This window comes from Neomonachus schauinslandi, chromosome 2, assembly GCF_002201575.2.
Source record: "Neomonachus schauinslandi chromosome 2, ASM220157v2, whole genome shotgun sequence".
In the NCBI taxonomy this organism is placed as follows: domain Eukaryota; kingdom Metazoa; phylum Chordata; class Mammalia; order Carnivora; family Phocidae; genus Neomonachus; species Neomonachus schauinslandi.
The window spans coordinates 147,932,921-147,952,093 of NC_058404.1; the positions used below are offsets into that span (position 1 = coordinate 147,932,921).

Here is a 19,173-nt window from a genome sequence, read left to right on the forward strand (position 1 = left end):
ACAAGTGAAAGGGGGGGAATTAACATTTTCTGAGTACTTTGTATAGCCAGGTATCTTATATGTTACTTCATGTAGTCCCTTCAGAAGTTCTAAAAGGTATTGTTATCTCTGTTTTACACCTGAGACTCAGGTTAAGTGACTTGCTGAAGGCTCAAAACCACATTGAAAGCCAGATATGATGAAATCCTAAATCTATGCCCTTTTCTCTACAGGATGCTGCCTCCTCAAACCAGCATACATCTTCCTAGGGATCTAACCTTTTCGGTGAGGACAGCCATCTCTCTGTGTAGCTGTGTCTTACTGGAACCATGCTCTTCATGATACCTGCCACCAAATATTTTGATTCTGAGGGGAAGTGCATCAGAAGGAGTCTAGCTGAATGGGCCTGGGGGTAATAATGAGATGATATGTCCAAGGTACATACTTTAGTTCATTAGTCACCATCACCACACTCATAAATCCAATGACAGTGTATCTTTATTCTCATTTTCCAAAGCCATCCTTAATAAACAATAAATGCAATGATCTAGTTGGTCCAGTGATATTAGCTTTATTCTTGTTGCTACTTTCTAGATTATGCATTGATAGGATATTTGAAAAGAAACATAATTTTGTAAAGAACAGGACTTACTATATGATTGTATTATATGATTCTATGACTTATTTAAAGAGTATAATATTATTTATAAGTAAAAAGAAATTCAAGAGAAGAGTATTTTGTGTATTTCAAAGAACTGATATTAGCAGTGAGGAAGCAAATAGCCTAAAATGATATCCGGGGCACTGCCATAGCTTTTTCTCTGAAAAATAAGATAGGAGTGCATTTTAATACCATTAGACTGTTTTGTGGAACATTTCCTAGATATTTTCCAAAATGCTTAATAAAAACTAGAAAACTACTTCTGGCACTGTTGTCACATAGAAGGAAGGTCATACTACACTGAAATCCTTTAGTATTTCTGATTAAATAACCTGAATTGATTTGCATTGTACAAAATGTCATGTTATAAAAGAGACTTTCCTGAAGAGGTGCTAAACTATTCACTCTGGTTATATTTTATAGACTTTTTTTAAACTGAAGAATGCTTAGGATTCATTTTCACAGAAGTAGGAATCAGAAAAGACTCATAGGCAGCAAGGAGGAGATTTCAAAAAACCCTTGGCTTTTTTTTCCCCTTCAGGCCAAATTGTTTGCTTTTTAGTGTGTGTTTTTTACTTCTTGGTGCCATCCCAGCCTGCCCTTCTATCACAAACACCCATGAGCCTCACAGCTGACCAATCCCATTAGGACAGGTAATTAATTAAGGTTATGTTTGATAGGAAGGTCATGGATTTAAATTTCCATGTGATTTTTACATTTTTTTTAAATCACTTTGAGACTTTATTTCATTCCAGTCTAATACAGATGTATTGACATTGTTAAAACTTCTAGCTTGCAAAGTAAAGTGATTATTTAGGAGAACTGACTCTATTTTGTGTTTGTAAAATATCTTTTACATGGACCTAGTATATTTACTACTTGTGTTTTCAGAGTTTATACCAAATTTATGGCATAGGCAGACATGGTTCTCAAAATTTATTTTTATTTTTAAAAAGTTGCTGAAGTCCCACAATTACTATTAGCTTTATAGAACTATATAAACACTAACTTTTTTTGTTTGTTTGTTTGATTTTGGTAAGACCTCTTCATGAGTTCCCCTGACAGTATGTTGTTTTTTTCTCTTTTATTTAGGATGTATCACGGTACTTAATGCATGCCTTTTGGCAAATACCTACCAAAAACTCTGAATGATTAGGACATCTTACGGTTCCTTTAAGTAATCAGTCTTGGCCTAGTGAGAAAAGGATATTCATAAGAAGTGCTTATTAAATCAAAATTAAATTATATTCTAATTGATTACTAGTAATCAATTATTGGCCTATTTAAGGTAAAGGCCATGTATTTTACTATATCATTAAGTCTCTCATTATTTCTATGACTGAGTCTTATAAATTAAGCATTACCTTTATATTTTCCATTAGATAACAATTTCTTACATAAAATAAATCTTTGATTACTCTACCTTCTTTTCCATCAACTCTGGGGTAATAGTTGGGTCAATAGCAGGAACAAAAGAATTTGTAGTACTGGATTTTTGTGAAGTTGAAGGAATGAAAATTCCTCCACTGGCATGTTTAAAGTTTATCACTTCTTTTTGTAGATATGGTATCACTCCTCCTGCTGGCTATAGAGAATTAGAAAGAACACAAAGCAGTTACAGGTTCAAATACAAGGTCAAAATTGGGAAGAAAATAAAGCAACAGGATTGATATGCAAGGTAAATAATTTATTTAAGAAGTAAAGGACTTTATTAGTTTTTTAGATTATAATCTATCATAGAATGGCTATAAATATATGCCAGCAAATGTGGATGTCTCTTAATACCTGATTTTAAATGAGTGTCCCTAGGAGTTTATCTGTTATAGGGAAGTAAATATTTGATGAACTGAGTAAATTGAATCTTGACTGGCAAAAGATTATAGGTGGAAGGAATAATAATTGTTGGTGGAAAAATAATAGTAAAGTCCATTAAAATGAACAATAGTGCAGGAAGCTGTCGGCTCCCAGTTGCTGACCTCTGGGAGCACAATGTGGTAAGGGATCTTACCATCACAGCAGTTTCAAGAGCTGTGCCTAGGAGGGGATCTAAGGCTAATTGGTGCTGTCCTACCGGCATAACCTGTAACATTGGAAAGTTGAAAAAAAGTCTAAATTTTTCATCTATAAAATATGTGGTTTTGCATCCAAGGCAGCTACACACCTCCCAAATTCTTCAATTTTAGTTTCTTAAAAACAAAGATAATCATTTAGATTTGCGAAAGAGAAAAGTAGCTCCTGACACAGGACACACAACTCTGCTTGTGTTGTCAGGAGCTTACCGGACATTTGCTGCGAGGCCCTGGTGTTCTGTTGAACATTAACAATCCTACAGAATACGGACATCAGACAAGGTCAAGTCTGAACACGATGAAATAAGACAAAAAACAAAAAAAAAACCCAAAAAACAAAAAAACCAAAACCACTGTGTAATCTTGTCTAAAGAAGGTTGCCATGCAAGCCACAAAAATTCCAGGCATCCTCATATCCTGGATAATCTGAGTAACTCTTCCTTCTTTACCATTTCAGAGCCTTTGCCTCACTCTTCTTTGCCTTTATCTTCTAGGTAAGAATTGTTTAATTACCAGTCATAGAATTACCCATCACTTCTTGAGAACACCCAATTCAGAGTGGACCATTATTTCTTGAACTCTCCTCAAAATCACCTGACAGAAGCCCAGACCCTTTGAACAGTCAGTCATCTTCCTATTAAGACACCCCACTGTTCCCCATGTGGGTCTTCCCTCATTGCAATGAGTAGATAAATCTAATTTTGTTCAACTATGGGTGTGTTCCTAATGGTTTTTGGCTGAAGGGTGCTGATAGATTTAATACATTCTGAAGCAAGTCGTTTCAAAAGTTAGGTGTTTTTTTTTTTTTTTTCAATGAAATGTATGCATTACTTACAGGTTCTGCTTGTACTGGAATATATCCAAATTGAGTATAGAATGGCATCTGTCAGATTTTTGGAAAATGGGTTAGATTTGCTGTGATGATTTTGTCATAATTTTGTAATAAATTATTACTTAAAATTATATATATTTATATTATATTAAATGCTTTTTTGAAAGTTCATATGATCTAGGTGGTAAAAATTATTGTTAAATTATGAAGCATCTTTTTAATACCATATGATTTCTAGGTTAAAATTCTTTTCTCTTTAAACTAACACAACTTAATTAGAATTACTACTACCAGTCACTTAAAGCATAATTTTCAGTTTTCTCTAATTTAGTTTTAGAGTGGTGATAAACTATTAAATTTTTTCCCCATTCTAACTAAAAGAAATCTAACTATATATGGGCCACCTGAAATTACATTAGAATTCTAAAAATGTACTGTAGGTCCACAAAACTCAATATTAACGTTATCTAGTGATCATAGGTGCCTTCCATCATGGAAGCTATTTTTTTTTTTTCCTTAATAATAACCACATGTAAACGTGACAAGAAGGATGCTCGTAGCTTTTTAAAAGTCAGAAAAAAAATTTTCCAAGATGATTCATCTTTTGGCCTCTGATTTTATTGAAGTCCACTCACTGACTTCATTCTTTTAAAATCCAGCCTTTGGGCATTTCCAAATTAGTGATATGTTAGGAGAATGCACTGTATCTTTTTTTTAAATTTTATTTTATTATGTTAATCACCATACATTACATCATTAGTTTTTGATGTAGTATTCCATGATTCATTGTTTGGAACGCACTGTATCTTTTTGTGACCACCAGTTCAGGCTTTTGAGCTTTTGCAGTAAATATACTCAGATATTCTCTCCTCTGAAGATTTACCGTATCTCCTCTAGTCTCAGATGGAACTAGTCAGACTAAAGTCAAACAGTAGTACCTGCTCCTCAAATTGCTGCTGTCCCGTTTGTGGAGGTGATCGTGTGGCTATTTGTTGAGATTGTTCCCAGGGTAGGAGCATGTAGACTGGATAGTACTGAAGCATCTATTTGTAAACAGAGAAGTATGTAAGAGCTTCCTTTACATCAGCAGAGGCCTTTTTAAAAAGGTCTTCAGTTTATATCTAGTAACTTTATGAACAAAATAATGTGTGAAGCAGCCCTTCTCAAACTTTAGAAATAACTCATATTGCACATGATACTGGACTTTGTTTCAAGGTTGCTTGACCAAACACATGAAAGAAGTAGTAAAATAATAGGCTTTTAAGAAAGGGCACCGTGGACTTTTTATACAAACTGTATACTTTATATACAAACTTTATGTACAGTTTACTTTGCGAATATCTAAGAAGTCATGTCTGACTTACCGGATATTTTCCCTATGTTTTTTAAGAATCATTATTCTGCAGGAATGGTATTAGAAGTTCTGTGATAATGAATGAATTCTCAAGAATGTGTTGCCTTAATAATTGCCATTTTTTAAAAGATAACCCATAAGCCTTTTTAGAGTATTTGGAAAATCCAGAAATAGACAAGGAACAAATAAAATCACCTGCAACTTTACCACCCACATTATCATGTATTGGCTTCCATTTATGCCTGTGTGTGTCTATACATGCATATGTGTTTATAGAAAATGGGGATCCTAGTACATACATAGAATTTAGTATGTTTTGTGTCCTTGCATAATTAAATAAGAGACTATATTAAACATAAGTTTTAAAAAAACAACTATAGTTTGAGAAGTACATTTTATGCAATGGTTCTTATTTCTGGCTAAGAATTAAAAATCACCTTTTGAGCATTTTAGTAGATAATCTTATTTGGGATCTACTCATCAGGTCTTAATTCATTAGGTGTGGGTAGGGTTCAGGCATTTGTAATTTTCCAAATTACCACCAGAGATTCTAATGCAAAGCCAAGGTGGAGAACCACTGGTTTAGTGGTTAAGGAAAGATGAAGAATTATATTCCAACTCAGCTATTTACTTTCATTAAGGTTGGGAATTTAATCTCATTAAGACTTAGTTCCCTGATCCTTAAAATGAAGTAATCCCACTTACCATGTATCTACCTCTCTAAAGGCTCTGGCATAGAATGAGGTAATGTCTAGAAGTAACTTTTATTTTATAATGAGCGTGGGACAAAAATTACATAATTATGATCACATGAGAGCCAAGTGGTATAACGTTTTATGAAATGGTCAGTACTCTGCTAGTGAATAATTTATCCATGTCCCTATTTCTTTGAACCTAGTCTATTAAAAGTTAATTAGGTGAAACTAATCTTGAGAGGGTTTTCCATATTACTCTAATGATAATACTAGTTGGCATTCATTTTTTTAAGGTTTAATGGAAATCACCACCATTTGATTGTAATAGGTAATTAAATTGAAAATATCCTGGTAATAGTTTGAGCAGAATGCCCTGACTGCCAAATAATGTGGCAAGTGTTTCTTATCTGTACATCATATCATATTTTATCTGTATAATTTGTATTAAAGACTTCTATGACGGGCACCTGGGTGGCTCAGTCGTTAAGCGTCTGCCTTCGGTTCAGGTCATGATCCCGGGGTCCTGGGATTGAGTCCCACATTGGGCTCCCTGCTTGGCAGGAAGCCTGCTTCTCCCTCTCCCACTCCCACTCCCCCTGCTTGTGTTCCTGCTCTCGCTATCTCTCTGTCAAATAAATAAATAAAATCTTTAAAAAAAAAAAAAAGACTTCTATGACAACAAAGGTCATGTATCATATGTATATCATTAATGCAAATTGTTTCTTCTTTAAAGATGAAATTTCCCTAATTATCTTTTCTCGGACATGTTTTTAATACTCTTGACCTGTGGCTGTGATAGAAGAGCTGATTTAAATGGTATTTTTCATGTTAGAAATCAGAAAAGGAAGTATTTCCAGTGATGGTAGAGCAAATTATGAGAAAGAAGTCTTTCTCAGTAACTGCTGTCTTCTTTTAAAGCTGATTCTTACTCATTTTCACATTCAGCGTGTGTTCTCTCTCCTCAGAACAACAGGATAGGAGAGGCCCGACTTACGTGATTAGGGCCCTGCTGGGTCTGCGGTGGTGTTTGAGGCTGTGAGGCGTCCAGCTGTCCCACCTGGGTTCCTTGGGCAAAACTGACCCATCCTGGGAAAGGTACCTGATTGGGGAACAGTCCAGCAAACCGGTCAAGAGCTGGTAAAGAGAACTGAGAGAGCCCTGGAATTTGAGCTTGCTGCTACTGTTGCAGGATCCCAGAGAAAGGAGGGATCCATGAATTAAATGGTCCCTGGAAGGACACAAAAGGAAGAAAGGAAGCATTTCTCTTTCATTTTGAAAAGAATTTAAAATCAGTCCTAAGCAAGAAAAAGGCAAAATGTAGACAATTTCTGTAATTCCATTGCTGCATTATAAAAAAGGATGGCATCTTAGCACATTATGAGCTGTGCAAATAGCATGAAGAATGCCAACTTCCCAATGGCCATAAAAAATATGGGGCAGAATGAGATGGATAAAGAGTATGGTTTCTGCAGTTGCCAGACTGGTTTTAAGTCCTTTTTTTTTTTTAACAGTTGAGTATGACTTTGTGTAAGTAGTTAATTTATCTCACAGTTGTGAGAATTTGTGCCTGGCACTTACCAAGTTTTCAATAAGTAAATGTTAATCAGATTGCAACATTTACTTTTGTTTTCAAATAAATGGTCGTTAGAATATATCGGACAAATTCATAACCTTAAAAATTGAGATTTCAGAAATGAAATCAGTAAACATTTTGTTCTCTACAAAGTACTATAAGAACTAAGCAGTCGAAAAATATTCTTAAAATAATTATTGAGGTACCTGAAGCTGTAGGGGCTGGAGTTGAGCATTATTAAGACTCAAGTAATTAGAAAAGGAAAGATAATATGAAAACAAGATGAGTACAGATGCTAAAACTATCAAGAACAAGATTTACTACAAATATAGAACAAGCCAGGGCTGACCAATCAGTTTCCTGCTAGGGGTGTTTTCTCACTAAGCTTGTACTAAATTACAGTGATTAGAGAATGGGATTTAACGACCTCTCTCCTGCTGGGTCTGAGATTGCACAACTTCAGCCCATTCCAGTGGTTTAGTCAGTCATTTTTATGCTCTTAAACACCTGTGTACACCCATATTGGGTGCTATTAAAATAAAAAGATATATGAGATACTGTCTCTGCCTTTAAAGAATTTACAGTCACACAAGGGAGCAAAATAATATTCTAGAAAAAACCTGGTATACCAAATAAACATGAACATTGGAAATGATTCGGATATAAGAGTTAGTGGATAGGAATGCAGGATAAATTAATTAAGGCTTTTTAAAAAGATTTATTTATTTATTTTAGAGAAAGAGTGAAAGAGCATGGTGGACAGGGGGAGAGAGAGGGAGAGAGAATCTCAAGCAGACTTTCTGCTAATTGTGGAGCCCAAGGAGGGGCGCTAGATCTCAAGACCCTGAGATCTTGACCTGAGCCAAAATCAAGAGTAGGAGGCTTTATTGACTGAGTCACCCAGGTGCCTTTCCCCCCTCCTTTTTAAGATTTGTTTATTTGAGAAAGTGCGAGCTAGAAAATGAAGGTTTTTATCTCTTCTCCCCTGGGTTTCCCTAAAAAAAAAAAAAAAAAAAAAAAAATGGAGAGCTTGTTGTATGTATTTAAACTAACCTCATTGCTGTTGCTTGCAGACATCAGGTGCTGTGGGATAAGCTAAAAAATAAAACCCAGAAATGGTCAAAGAAGGATTTGTTACAGGTTTCACAGGATGATTTTAGATGTACCATGAAATCACTTACTGGGGCTGACATTGTGGCTCCCAGTAGCCCAAGAAGAATTATGGTTTTCATTTTCAGTTGAAATATCTAGAAAATAAGGTGTGAAATTGAGCTTTAAATAGACCCTCTATCGTAAAAATCATAACAATAAGTGGTTGGTATTGTTCAATCAGAAGAGTAGTTGGGTGAATTCTATAGTATTTACTTATATATTAGGATTTAAAATAAAAAAGGTAGATTTATAAATATTTATAACAGAAATAATTCTTTTTCTCAGAGCAGCTGTTTACAAAAACCAGAATTGTTTGCTTGCCCTTTTAGCTTGACCAAATGATTCATTTGGTGGCATGTGATGTAGTTGAATGAGTTAATGAACAAGATGGCCTCATCACTTGCGCTGTTCTGTACATCAGGGAATGGGTCCTTCTGATCATGGGTGGCCCATGACTGGGGTCAGTGAACTAGGTCTTTATTATGAAAACAGTTTTAATGTCTATTTAACGTAGTAGTAAAAATACTACAATAAAGATCTGACAATAGTCCGGTAACAGATACAAGTCCATTTAAAAGTCTAATAACATAAAATATATTAAAACTGAGCAACTGAGTCAATATTTTTCTAATTTAAGGAAAGAGATTATGAAATGAAACTGTAATATTGATTTATAATGCAACCTGTGGAAGCATATTAGCTCTTGTCCTCCAGGTGTAAAAACTCCTGCCCTAATTCAAATTACTGATCTATATAAGCATTGAGGGGACCCTGGTAGTTTAACCTTCCGAGTTGACTGATTTGGGCTCTTAAAATTATGAAAGCAAAGATTTTGATATCTTACCTCAATCCTTTGCCTAAGAAGAGAAATCTAAACCCATGCAAGATCTGTGTTCTTTTTATCTTTCAGCTCTGCTGCTTGAAGCTTCTCTTAAATTTAAAAACCCATCTTTAGAAAAGAATGACCAATCATTTTTCAAAGGGACCAGTGACTCAGTGGGTTTCAGACAATGGCTTAGCTAATAACCCTTTTCCTAATCATCCAGGTAGTGTAGGGATTTCCACTGTTTTAGTAATGTCATTAAATTATCCTCTGTGATTATTCCTGGCTTCTGCTTTGGTTATGACTAAACCTTCTAGAAGTTATATAACATATTGAAAAGAAAAGCATTGAAATATGCTTTCCTGCCTGATAGCTCCCTATGTCATTGGCAGCAAAGTTATCTCTGCGTAGGAGGGGAAGTAACAAGGAGCTCTCATTTAATTCTTACCACTTCCTAATGTGGATGTTTTCTGTGTCTCTTTATCCCATTCTGCTATGTTGACTTATTAATTTTTTGTTCAGTGTCATTCACCCAGTAAGTATTCCATTGGCTTTTGTGAAATAAATAGGTTTCTTTATTCAGAGGAGAAAAAGGTGATACACATCCAGAGCAATGTCAGTCTGCATGGATTAAGGTGCAGAGACGTTAAATTGAGGAACCTTACCATGAGGAAATCCTGAACGAGATATTGTCACTGTGACTTCATTACTTTGTTTTAGTTCAATTACCAGAACACCAGACACCCTTTTATTCAAATAAAAGTACAAAAACACACATCAATGCCAAGTACATATGACTGTTGGATTATGTACCATTAAAATTATCCTTAACTTTGCTCTGTTCCAATAAGACAGATGATGAAGTACAAATAACAATGGCTTATATATTAGTCCTTTCAAAATGTTATCTCTGCTTTTTTCCCCCTTCAACTAACCTGAAAAATCAGTTAAGAAGCTTACAGAGAGCCATTGTGCAGTAGATCAATATTCTGCAGATCAAGAGAATAGAGTTTGAATTTTAGCACTGCTTATAATAAAAATTATTTTCTTATGTATGAGTTATAATTTTCCAGGAACATCCAATGACATGTCAAGACAGGTAGGATACTTATATCATTGCCATGTTTTGATGAGAAAGCTTAATGGTTCAGGCTTGATTATAGAAGTCTAACTTCATTATATTTGAGATTTGTAGGTACACGCTTGTGAATTATGACCAGAAAGTATAATTTCCAGGAGGCGCCTGGTTGGCTCAGTCCGTTAAGCTTCCAACTCTTGGTTTCGGCTCAGGTTGTGATCTCAGGGGCCTGAAATAGAGCCCTGAGTTGGGCTCCGTGCTCAGGGTGGAATCGGCTTGAGGGTCTCTCTCTCCCTCTACTCCTCCTGCCCATGGTCTCTTTCTCTCTCTAATAAATAAATAAATCTTTAAAAATAAATAAATAAAGTATAATTCCCAGGAGTAACTTGTTCAGGAATAGAGATATTAAGAAAAATAAGGTAATATATACTTCCTCTTTTCACAAAAGGACCCACGAGTTTCAGAGTAATTGAGAGCCCAGACACAACTAAGGTTGGGCTACAAAACTGTGCCTGTGATTCTGTACAGTGTGGCCTGTAGAACATTCAGTGGGAGGCACATTCTCTCAAACACAACCCATTCTGGTTTGGGCATAATCAACGCTCACCTTCTCTAAGAAGCACTTCTTTTGTCCTTTGACCTAAAATAGTTTCTTTTTCTGCTGAACCTCTATCGTATTGATTTGTGTCCTTCACTCTTTGTAAATTTCAGACCACTACTTTCATGACCTGTGTATCTGTTTCTTCTTTTTGCGCCTGTAATCAGAGTTTGGCCCTAACCTGGTTTCTGTACTATATAATCTCCCAGAAACAAACTCCATTTTAATAAAAGTTTTGTAGTTCTAATAATTTGATTTAAGATGAGTGTCTTTCGATGATTTCTGGCTTTCTCCCCCTGACATCTAGCCAAGCCCATGCTGGGCATTCACTTCTTGTGAACGTTCCAGTCAAGGGCAGTATTACCCCACCCCAGTCTGATTTAATTCTCCCTCAGAATTCTGTTGATTGTCTTTTTTTTTCTACGTTTTTACATTAAGGGTTTAAATCCTTCACAAGATTTTATGCTTTCTGATAGCAGTGGTATTTTATGGCTGCAAGAAGTTTGCTGTCTTGTCTTCCTTTCTTCTTCCCCTCCTCCTTTCTCCTTGACTTCTTCCATTTATTTACTCTTTTTCTTCTTTTGTCTCCTACTCCATTTATTTCCCTTTTTACAAAGTTCACAATGATCTGACCCTTACTTTGTTCTCTCTCTTCACCGCTTCTCACTTCCATTTTTGTTCACCAAGCTCCAACCACACTAGTTTTCTTTCTGACTTTTGAATATGTTAAATTTATTCCTGCCTTGAGGCTTTTGCATCTGTTATCTATGCCTGGAATACTGTCTCTTTGATCACTGAGGAGCCAAAGCCTTCTTGTCATTCAGTTTAGGAGTCACTCCATAGAAAGATATTTCCAGATTGTCCAATCTAGAGCAGTCACCTCTTATCAGATCACCCTACCTAAATTCTCTGCAAAGCCTGTGTCTGCTTTGTTTACTATATTCGTTTACTTATTTGGTTCTTTTTAGTAATATTCATAATTACTTTTTTTTTTTTTTAAATCTTCCATTACTGGGATATAATTGCATTAGAACAGAATCTGTTTTTTTTTTTTTTTTTTTTTTTTTACTTTTTTATCCCAGTGCCTAGAACAGTGCCTGGCCCATAATAAATACTCAAGTACATTTTGAACAATTGCATGACAAATCCTATAACTTAGAAATTCCAAAGATACACTTTTACAGAGTGAGATTAGATGCTACTTATAGCACTGACAGTTATTGAAAGTCATTGAAGTGTTTGATTATGAGATGTTATATTGTTTAATAAATTACTCTTCTTTCTAGAAACTCGTTCTGTTGTATAGGCCTATTATAATACAACAATATTACTAATGGAATGTCTTTCATATTCCAAGCAAAAATTATACCTCTGACTTGATTTAAATACTTTTCTATAATAGAATCTGTTACTTCATTTCTGGTGAACTTAACATGAAGAGTTTGGTGGAAGGAGCAGTCATTTGTAATTATGTGTTTCTCTATTTGTAATGTCTTAATCCACACCTTAGCAATTTTAGAAATGTCTACCTTTTTCCCCCCTGCTTGCTATTTGAATAGTAAAAGGAGAACTGATATTTGTTGCTTGGAAAATAAGGCTCAGTGTCAAATCTGATTGTAGAGTTAAGAAAAGAAATGGGAGCTAAATTGGTAGAAGGATCAGAAGTAGGAAAGCAACAGTATAAAGTTTATGAAAAATAATGCTATAAATGGGAACTGTATGCTGGAGGTCTCTCCACATAATAAACTCAGATTATTAAGACATGTAGATAAAAGTGCTATGAGATACTATTCTGTCATCCTGCTCCACCTTGGGAATAATTTTGTCTGAACTACTGGTGTTGGTTAGTTGGTCACCCTTACTTACTCTTACTCTGTCACTTTACTCTATCCTTTGGAATTATTGATGAAAAAAAATCTTCTTTAGTTTCTAACTCTTCTTTTTCAGAATTCTGTATATGTCTCTTTTTCAGAATTCTGTATATGCTGTGATGCCCCAACCAGACCCCATTCAGGAGTGAAGGATTTACTGCCCTAGCTGCTGAGAGTGCTAACAGCTTCTTCAGCATTTGCCTTACCTGCCTCCTTCAAAGGGCTTCTGCCTTCCCAGGCCAACAAACACCGTCTAACTAATTCACTAAAAGCCAGGCCACTGGCCACCCCAGCTCCACATTGCCCCATGGGATGACTAAAGCCTTTGTTGACTACATAACAGCTGACTTCTTCCTTTACCTGATCCTGCTTCCTTCCCCTCCACTCCATGGATGTTAATTCCAAGGATGCTTAATACATTTCCTGCCTGTTAATCCCCACTTCAGTCTGCTTCCTGGGGATCTCAACCTGAGACAATCCCCAAGTTTTTTGTCATGGAAATACTACTTTTTGAGTGACATGTTATAAAGATTTGATCATAGTTCATCAAGTGTTAATAATTTCTCATCACGTTAGCCAGTTCTGAATCACTATAGAGAATGGATTACTTCTGAGAAATAGCCTCAAATGTGCTACTCTCATTTATCATGTGTTGAATTGTGAATGTTATTATTTCTGTGCCTTAGGCCATGGTCTAATATACAGAACTAAACTTTTCACTAAACTTGTTACTGTCACATATTTTAGTAATTAGATGTATCTTGAATAAGAACCAATATTATCTGATATAATGGGCATAAAATGGTTAAACAGGAAAACTCTAAGGTCCTAAATATAGAGCCTGAGATGGGAAATTATTGCTGGTTATTCTTTTTTATAATGGTTTATAAAAATTGCCCCCCCCCACCTCATTGCAAAGCGTTACTGACCAAGCTTCAGAGAGAGAGAGAGAGAGACAGAAACAGAGATCTCACTAGGGCAAGAAGCACCAGGAAGTTTTGTAGTACATACACCAGAAGTTTAGCACTGCATGCATTTGTGGAGTACAAAGTCAGGACTAAGATAAACCCGGGCTATGGAAATTTAATTTCCAAAACTTTATTTATTTTTTTTTTAAGTAGGCTCCATGCTTGGCTCCAACACAGTCTTGGGCTATGCCCCTGAGATCAAGACCTGAGTTGAAATCAATAGTCGGATGCTTAACAGACTGAGCCACCCAGGTGCCCCAATGATTTCCAAAAACTCTTACAAAACTTTGCAGTTTATTGCATTTATTTGTTACCCATTTTCAACTCCTCTCCATCTCAAAGAACCTCAAATAAGGCTCAAGATTAAGAACATGGACTCTGGAGCCATTTTGCCTGGCTCTAATTCTAACTGCTAGCTGCAAGCGCTTGAACTGTGGGCAAGTTTTAAACCTCTCTGAAACTGTAAAATGAAGGTAACCTCATTGGGTTGTTAAGATAATTAATGCTCTGTTCATATAAAAAGTACCTGATGTTAGTTACATTAGGCATTAGACTGTAGGTATCTTGAGCGTCCCCCGGGCCTGGCACAAAACTGACACAGAATATTTATTTGTTAAATGTATGAAAGAATGAGGCATAATACAGAAATACCTTTTCATACAAAGACAAGCATGGGAAATTGAATGGCACTTGGTGTAGAAGAACAAAAGCAAAAAGCAAAAAACCACTGTGATATTAGAAGACCCACAGAGCACCTGGGTGAAAAGGTAGGTCCCTGAACCACAACTAAGATGTACATTATCAATCAATTAGTCTGTTAATTAAAAATATTCTTGAAAAAATATCCAAAATGCTAATTTCAGTATTTTATTAAGGAAAAGTCACTTGGTTCTACCAACTCCTGTTTCCCTTGAATTCTGTCCTTTCTTTTAGTCAGTGATGTGCTAGTAAACTGGATCTCTGACAACAAACAAACAGAAAACCTCTTTTTTTGTTGTATCTCCTGATTTCCACCAGGGCCCATTTCAAATTACCAATTGTTTAACAATTGACTTTTAAAATTCTTACTATTAAAGATTGAATCTCAAGATGCAGTAAAAGTCAACTCCAGCAAAGTAATGTCTTCACATAATGGATAGTGCTTGAATCACCCAAATAATATAGTTTTATTGCCCTGGTCAGAAGTATTTTACATGGTGTATCTCCTACAACTGTCAATTTATGCTGAGGATGAAGGTATTTAGAGATATGTGAAACTAACATTTGTTTAGTGCCTTATATCAGGTTCTCAGCTATGTTTTCTGAATACATTTTTTCAATTGATCCTCCTAAGAATCTGCAAAGTATTTTCTATTATCATTTTACTTACGAGGAAATTGAGACTCAGCGAAGTTAAGGAATTTGCCCAAGGTGGCTTAGTTGTTTAGTGATAAAACTGATTTGAATTCAGGTCTTTTCCCAAAGGAAATACTTATTTCTACACCATTCTCTAAGTGTTTGTATGAACAAAGATACTAGATAAATTTTTCCCATGTACTTTTGAGCTATATTAAATAAATATCCTAGTTTTATTGCTTAAAATTTCTTTCTCATTATTTGTTGGAGATTCTCCATGTCTTGAATAGTATAATCCCTGACATATTTTCTGTTATAGTCAATATCTCCCAATTTCTGAATTTTCAGAGGCTTGCCTTAGATCATTCGGGAGTTTTCTAAGACAGACATTTTACTTCTGTTTTTTTAATAGTCTTAAGAAACTCATACTGTTATGAGGAAGTATGTCCAGGATTATTGTTCCAAAATCTACAGTTTAAGTGCCCTCAGCTGAGATTATCAACCATGAAGGTCGCCTAAGAACAGTGCTTATTGTTCTGGGCACATTTCAATGAAGGAAGCTTAATTTTCTCTATTCCTTTTCCAAGAAGGTTTTCCATCTGCAAAAACAATCGCTTAAAACAGCAGAAGCCAAGAGCTAATAAATCAGTGCCACAGACAACTTTCCTCATTGGGACGGCTTCCAGAAATTTAGAAACTCTGTGGAAATACCATTATTGTGTCTCCATAAAGTATCTGCTTAATTGGATATTTTAGATTCAGCAGTCAGAAACATTTATAAATTACCAATTTCTGTTTTTGCCAAATAAGAATTGCATGTGGTTTCTGATAAATGGTAATATTACTTACAAAGAGTTCTTTCTTTCTGAAATTAAATTCATGACTACATTGGATGCCTCATCAAATTTCTAAATGTATGTGTTGTTACTTTCCATAGCTTCTTGCTCTTGCTTTCTCTGTTTTTCCATATATAGATGTGTATACTAAATATGCATTTACTTGCACACTTCTATAAAGCATTGCATTCAGCACTTGTTTCTGAATGATGAAGTAATTAGAACAAAAAATATTGCTTATTAACATGTAGATTATGCCAGGTATTATCCCAAGTACTTTATTTATATAAATCAACTCAATTGTATTAATTCTCTTACAACCTTGAGTTTTAGATACTGATATTCTCATTTTATAGGTGAATAGTATAGGAATCACTGAGATTAAGAAATCTTCTGAAGGATATGTGTTTAATGAGTTCCAGGGGGCAGGATCTGAACTGAAGCCTGTAACAAGTCCAAAATCATCTTCTTAACAACCATATATACTGAAACACATAATTCATTAAAGACCAGTCCATAAATTCGATGCTTGCATTTTCATATATGTGCACATTTAAAAAGATCACGTCTTGAAAACCATAAGATACCTAGGAATAAATCTAACCAAAGAGGCAAAGAATCTGTACTCAGAAAACTATAAAATACTCATGAAAGAAATTGAGGAAGACACAAAGAAATGGAAAAACGTTCCATGCTCATGGAATGGAAGAACAAATATCGTGAAGATGTCAATGCTACCTAGAACAATCTACACATTTAATGCAATCCCTATCAAAATACCATCCTCTTTTTTTCAAAGAAATGGAACAAATAATCCTAAAATTTGTATGGAACCAGAAAGACCCCGAATAGTCAGAGGAATGTTGAAGGGGAGGGGGATGGGGGTATGGGTTAGGCAGTGATGGGTATTAAAGAGGGCATGTACTGCATGGAGCACTGGGTGTTATACACAAACAATGAATCATGGAACACTACATCAAAAACTAATGATGTAATGTATGGTGATTAACATAACATAATAATAAAAAAATCAAAAAGATCACGTATTTTTTAAAAAATATTTATTTGAGAGAGAGAGAGAGAGGGCAGAGGGGGAAGGAGAGAGAGAGAGAGAGAATCCTCAAGCAGACTCCCTGCTAAGTGCAGAGCCTGAAGCGGGGCTCAATCCCATAATCCATGAGATCATGACCTGAACTGAAATCAAGGGTCGATGCTTAACCGACTGAGGCACCCAGGTGCCCCTTAAAAATAAACACTTAGTTAATTGAATGTGTTTTGGCATGGGTCTGATGTGTATGAACCTACCTTTCTACAAATGTATTTGTCTTCTTTTCTATCCTGTTATAACATCCATACATGAGAATTTAAGACGTTTATTATTTTCTTTATTTTTGGTATTTGGGTAATTTATTATTTTGTGATATTAGGATAATGATATTTATTATTAAAATGTCCCTATATGCTATGATACCTACTTTACATTATTGTGGAAAATATAATTTTCTTATGCTGTCATTTACCAGGCATAGATGAAAAAAAAATAGTGTGTTGGAGAAAAATTAATTAAAAATGCTACAAAATAAGTTCTAGCCCTGAAGGTATGAATGGATGAAAAGAGTATTATGGAGAAAGATTCATGAAATTAATCTCTATAAAGGAAACTAAAATAGTCCATGAATAAACAACCTGTAATGATTTGCAGAATGTCTGAGGATAGGTTATCTGTCTGATTCTGGACTTTGAATAAGTGTTAGGTTGGTTTGAAATGACTCTCTTAAGAAACGTCAATGAAATGATTTGTGGGAAATCATTTTGAGGTAGCATGGCCTGTTTGGTTGCAAGTACAGCAGAACTACTTGGGCACTCTTTCTTCAGTAATTACTCAACCTGATTTCTCTGGAAGGTAAAATTTTCTGAGTAGTCATGTTAATTATGTGCCCCAATGAAGTATGTTCATTGGGTTTTCTTGTTGCTGAAATGAGCAATTTGCTTTTGTTAGGGCTTTCACACAAATTCTAAGTACAGAAGAATCACTGAAAGCTGGAATAAATAAGTAAAATCTCTATCCAAGAAGACTTTTTGAAGACACTTTTAATATTTCCCAGTAAAAATATATCTGTTAAGGACTATAAGAATCCGTTTATGTTGGACGGTGGAATGACGTTCCTGGCTGTATGCTTCACAGGGACTTTGGAGAACTGACTTAGATTCAGAGATTAAATGGTGCCCTGAGACAAAAATTCTTTTGGCACATGTGGATACAATTAGAGTCCAGAAAGGAATACTTGTGAAGACGTGGCCTAGGGCCAATTATGTGCACTTAGGAGAATGTGTTTTAGAAATCTTTGGCAGTTCCACTGTGATATTAGGAAATTCTTGGCAGGAGAAGTTCCTAGAAAACAATGCATTGCTTTTTTTCCCCTTTAAATGTCAAAAGTACCAAATAATTCAAGGACATATTCTACCCAATGATAACCAGTCGGAGTGGGTGGGATGGCCATAAGATTTCTGGATGTGTAACCACCATGTAGTACTAGGCCCAATATAGGCCCTAAATTTGGCAAAAAAAACCCAACAGCTGTTTGTCAAGTACGATTTCATCAAAATTTGTGAGTTCCATACTATCACAAGTTTATAACTTGTCAATGCTCTTTGGATAAAAACATTGTAAAGAGAAGATCCTTGATTAAACATAGGGTAGGATAATTTATTAGAATAAACACATGAGTATGATAAATTTATTTATTACATTTATTGCATAAATGGCATTGTTGATAGCATGGCTTCATCATCAAGAAGTCTTGAGTTTGAATCCTACTTCATGCATTTACCAGCCCTGTAAGTTTGGGCAAGTTAACTTCTCTGACCTTGTTCTCTTCTCTGTAAAATGGGGCAAACTAAATGCTTATCTCCAGGGTATCTATGGAAAGTAAGTGCTCCTAAATGTGTAAATGCATTGCTCATCATAGTAATAATTCTCAATAAACCAATTTAGGGGAAACTTGACATATTCATTTTCCAGGAACAAGTCTCTAAAAGGTAAAGGTAGTTTGAAAATAGCTTCCCAGTGTGATTCACATTTATGTAACCCTCTAATTTAAAATGACAGATTGCATTTAAAAGAATAAAACAGAAGGTTACTGTGAAAAAATATTAGTTTTATCAGTGAAGAGTAAAAAGCTACTGCCCCTATGACTATCCCCTTCTGTCCTACATTTTTTCTCAAACTTTTCCTGGTTTGTTGATGATAGTTTAATGTATTCTCTTTGCTAAATATTAGTATACCCTATTAAAATACAGATGATTTTATTCCTTCAACTAAACATTATTTATTGAGTGTTAGCAATGA

General features: G+C 35.1%; 1 protein-coding gene across 1 annotated transcript; it reads right to left on the bottom strand.

Annotated features, from left to right (window-relative positions):
• Window positions 1-1,802: 1,802 nt before the first annotated feature.
• ODAM (odontogenic, ameloblast associated) lies at window positions 1,803-8,395 on the bottom strand. Its single transcript, XM_021702277.1, is given in 9 exon segments — window positions 1,803-1,832; window positions 2,064-2,225; window positions 2,649-2,720; window positions 3,545-3,592; window positions 4,480-4,584; window positions 6,585-6,818; window positions 7,370-7,406; window positions 8,194-8,258; window positions 8,345-8,395. Coding segments are annotated over 9 exon segments (804 nt in total).
• Window positions 8,396-19,173: the final 10,778 nt, after the last annotated feature.